We start from the raw sequence: 4,286 nt of genomic DNA on the forward strand, positions 1-4,286 counted from the left end.
TGGCAGGAGAGCAGGTACAAGGGTCTGGGATCAGCTTCTGGGCCAGGAGCAGTGAGATGCTGCAGCCAGGGAGGATGATAACACTCCCCAGGAGAAGCCAACCCAAACCCAGAGCTGCAACTCCTGCAAAGGATGATAAAAGGACAGAGGTAACAGAGCTAGAAGCAGCTGCCACCACTTTCTGTGGGACAAAGCACCTGAGAAAGCTTCAGTTATGATGCCCAACCTTTATTTTCTGAGCTTTGAAGGGGGGGAAAAAGGCCGCAGCTGAGGCTAGAGAAGAGGGAGAAACCTCTCCTCAAGCAAGGAGAAGCTTAATGCTGGGCAAGGGGTGACAATAAAGGGTGGGAGCTCCCTCAGAGGGTGGCAGTGACTCCCTCAGCCAGTGCTGTTGAGACTAACACCATGAAGACAATGCTGTGGTTTATTGAAACATAACTGTAACCACTTAAAAAGGACATAAAAGCTCCAAGTGGAAGCTCTGCCTTTGCTGCTGGGAGGGGAAGGGAAAAGCTGATGATGAAAAGAAAAGGCACTTAAAAAGGGGCTTCAACCAAAAGGATTTTGCACAAAGCTGAGCTCAGAGCACAGGCCCAGAGCCACACTCCTTCCTCTCTGGCCTGTGCAGTGACAACCACTGCTCACCCCCAGAGGGAGAGATGTTCCCTCTCCCCCTTTTAATGCTGTTTCCTAGGGTGAGGGATCCACATAGGCTGTAAATTCCACCCAGCACCATCTCATCCCATCTCTGAGGCTTGGAACCCTCAGAGGAACATGGAGCAAGGAGAACAAGGCCAATGTGTGAGGTGTGGGAGGAAGCAAAGCCAAAAGCTGAGAGGGTTGGAGCACTGGGGTGTTAAAAGCTCTGAAAAGCTATGGGAGGAGTTTTATCACTCTCAGCTCATTCCAAGTACAAAGTGAGCAGAAAAGGTTAAAAATATCAGGAAAACCTTTTCCCTCCCCGAGGAAACTACACAGTAGTCCAGTAAATGGCAATTTTCCCCCAGTTTTCCAAGCAAAACCTTTCAATATGAAAAGGTGAGAGCACAGACAGGAGGTGATTCAGTCACTGCACAGGCCAAGGGTCACTCACTGCCTCAGGCCACGTTCCAGCAGCTCCCAAAGCTCAGGGATAAGAACATTCCTATGGAAAACATGCAAAGCAGAAGGAACTGGTGAGTTAGGGCAGGGAGAGCTCGGCTGGAGGTGAGGGATGAGTTAGCCAAAGGAAAGGAACAGGTTGGGTGTTGTGTGTTGAATGTTCCTGATTAGATACAGCTGAGAACACCAAGTTGTATGTGCCACAGGCTCAGACATTCATTAACCTCCCTAATTAATTAGCAAGCATGGCAGGTTGCTGGCTGGAGGCTAACGATTAGGCTCACAAAAGACTTTTGATGTCATTTAGAGCTCCATAAATAAAAAGCGGATTCTTTTTCCACTGACTTAAAGTCTCTAGAAAGGCATCAATGAATCTGCTGAGTAAGGCCTTGAGCAGGTTCCTCCATGTTCCTTGCAAGACCATCCATGGTATCCATAAATAGAGGGTGGGAAGGGGCTGCTTCTTGGCTAGAAGCAGGAGATGTTCTCATTTTAGCCTCTCCACAAGTCCCTGTGTCAGTCCAAGGTGCAAGAGCTGAGCCCTGCAGAGAGTTGCTAGATGAGGGAAGTATTCCAGGAGCTTCTCCCAACACAGTTCCAGCAGGCTGGGAACCACCAGCCACATTTTGAACAGGGAGCCAGTCCTTTTGTTTTCATGGATGTTCACCACCCCTCCGTGGACATACATGCAGCCAGCCTGGATGGGAAGACAGGGAGTTTAGGGCATGGATCAAACTGGGACAGCACAGAGTGCTAAGGACACAGTCAGGATGGACCAAACTGGGTCTTCTGCACCACTGCTCTGGGCAACCTGTGCCAGTGCCTCATCACCCTCCCAGCCAGGAATTCCTTCTCAATATCCCATCTAGTCAGTTTGAAGCCATTCCCTGTGTCCTGTCCCTCTAGGCTTTGTCCCAAGTCCCTCTGCAGCTCTCTTGGAGCCCCTTTAGGCACTGGAAGGGGCTCTCAGGTCTCCTTGGAGCTTCTCTTCCTCGGGTGAACACCCCCAGCTCTCCTAGCCTGATTTCATAGCAGAGGTTGTAAAACCTCTCCTTAAACAGCTGCAGAAAACAATGCAGTGACCTCAGCTTTCCAAAAGATGCTGCACCCAGTGATGGTCACTTCCTTGGAAGCATCAGCTCAGCTCTATTTACAGCCTCAGAGAGCTTGGATGAAATGATTCCTACTTGTGGGATAGGAGCGGTCACTTACTGGGGTGACAGCAGCACAGTGGAAGTACACCGGTTCTGGCATGGCAGCTGGGAGCTTCACCCACTGGAAAGTCTGGAGGCTGAGCTTCCAAACATCTCCCAGGATCACCTCTCCATTGTAGCCTCCACAAACAAACACGTCTGGAAGAGAGGAGACCCACAGTGAGCTCAGGCCCAGTCAGACCTCATGAAGGACCAGCAGAACATGTGGTGAGAGAGGTCAGGGATCATCTTCTAAACCAGTTTGGGGATCAGCAATTATTTGACCTCAACACAAGCTCTCAGGATCTCCCAAATCCATCCCAGCACAAGCAGAGTCTGCTTAGACAATCACAGAAGGTTTGGGTTGGAGGGACCTTAAAGTGCATTCAGTTCCACCCCAGGGACACCTCCCACCAGCCCAGGTTACTCCAAGCCCCATCCAACCTGGCCTGGAACACTCCCAGGGATGGAGCAGACACAACTGCTCTGGGCAACCTGTGCCAGTGCCTCATCACCCTCCCAGCCAGGAATTCCTTCTCAATATCCCATCTAGCCAGTTTGAAGCCATTCCCTGTGTCCTTGTGTCCTGTCAAACCTGCCCATGATCCCACCATGGCAATTCAGGGCTAAATACCACTGGAATCAGGAGTTCTCTCCCACTTTTAGAAGCTGTGCTAGGCCTCAACTAACCTGAGCTCACACCTGCATGGGGCTGGGCAGATTCCAGTGGTTTAAACCCATGTGGAACAGCTTCAATCCTGACTCCTAGTCCTACCTTGCTCCTGGCTTTGCCCAATGCCCATGATCCCACCATGGCAATTCAGGGCTAAATACCACTGGAATCAGGAGTTCTCTCCCACTTTTAGAAGCTGTGCTAGGCCTCAACTAACCTGAGCTCACACCTGCATGGGGCTGGGCAGATTCCAGTGGTTTAAACCCATGTGGAACAGCTTCAATCCTGACTCCTAGTCCTACCTTGCTCCTGGCTTTGCCCAACTTCTCACCTCAGAGGCAAAAGTCCTGGTGATGAAGCAAGAAACATCTCCCAGCTCCTGCCTGACCTTTAGAGGCACAACTAGCACTCCTAAGAGATACACCCTGGTGTATCTCTGCACCTTTGACCACAGAGCATCAATATTGTCACTGATTGTCCAAGATACACCAGTTTTCCAGATGCAGATCTTACCATTCTTGATCTGGACACAGCTGTGGCATCTTCTGGCTGCTGGGAAACCTGAGAAGGAAAAAAAAAGGATCAACTCAAGTTGCTTTCAAGTTGTTTGGTGGAGAACAACAGCTAAGGACCTCTGAGGTTAAGCCCTGCTGCTAACCAGGAGAGAATGTGGTGCCTCAGAGGGAGCAGTGATGATGTGAATCTACTCCTGGGAGCAGATCCAGCCACTACCACCTTCCCCAGCCAGGATGGAATGGATCCATCCAGCCAAACATCCCTCAGATGGCTCAATCCTCACTGCTATGGCACAAGCAGCACCTCAAAGCCACCATAAAGCCACACACTGAGCAAGAAAAGCACCTTCAAGCACTTGGGGGCCACTCTCTGCTTTACAGGTAAGAACATTCCAAACTCACCAACTTTCTCATGAGGTTTTGTGGCAATTTCCTCCCAGGTGTTGGTTTCCAGGTTGTAGGCATGGATCTGCAGGGAGAAAGGGGAGCTATGAGCTCCTGGTGGCTCTCTCAGCACTGGGCTGATGTAGCCACAGGCTCTGACCCACCAGAAATAACACTTTTTATGCCATTAAGTGTGAAACCAGAAATAGCTCATCCCAGGCAGTGACTAAGGAGGCAGAAAAATCACCTCCTAGTGACTAAGCAAGTAGAAAATCACCTCCCAGGCCTAGAGCTCACTAAAGCTCCACCTCAGCTTTGCTATTTGAGCTGAAGAAAACCCCGGATTATTGCTTTTAAAACATTTAGACCCTGAAAATCCACACCCTCAGGTCCTCAAAAGATCCTTAGAAACACCTTTCT

The 4,286-nt window shown here is 50.1% G+C and overlaps 1 protein-coding gene across 1 annotated transcript in view; it reads right to left on the reverse strand.

Moving 5' to 3' along the window:
* Nucleotides 1-1,561: 1,561 nt before the first annotated feature.
* The window catches only part of KLHDC10 (kelch domain containing 10), a gene marked incomplete at its 5' end in the record, with an annotated part of 5,557 nt that continues 2,832 nt past the window's right edge, over nt 1,562-4,286 (reverse strand). The window contains 4 exons of the mRNA XM_009077221.1: nt 1,562-1,798; nt 2,314-2,453; nt 3,481-3,528; nt 3,885-3,951. Coding sequence (XP_009075469.1) covers nt 1,589-1,798; nt 2,314-2,453; nt 3,481-3,528; nt 3,885-3,951 — 465 coding nt within the window. The remainder of the gene's footprint in view (nt 1,799-2,313; nt 2,454-3,480; nt 3,529-3,884; nt 3,952-4,286) is intronic.

This window comes from Acanthisitta chloris, unplaced genomic scaffold (genome assembly GCF_000695815.1).
Source record: "Acanthisitta chloris isolate BGI_N310 unplaced genomic scaffold, ASM69581v1 scaffold34836, whole genome shotgun sequence".
NCBI lineage: Eukaryota > Metazoa > Chordata > Aves > Passeriformes > Acanthisittidae > Acanthisitta > Acanthisitta chloris.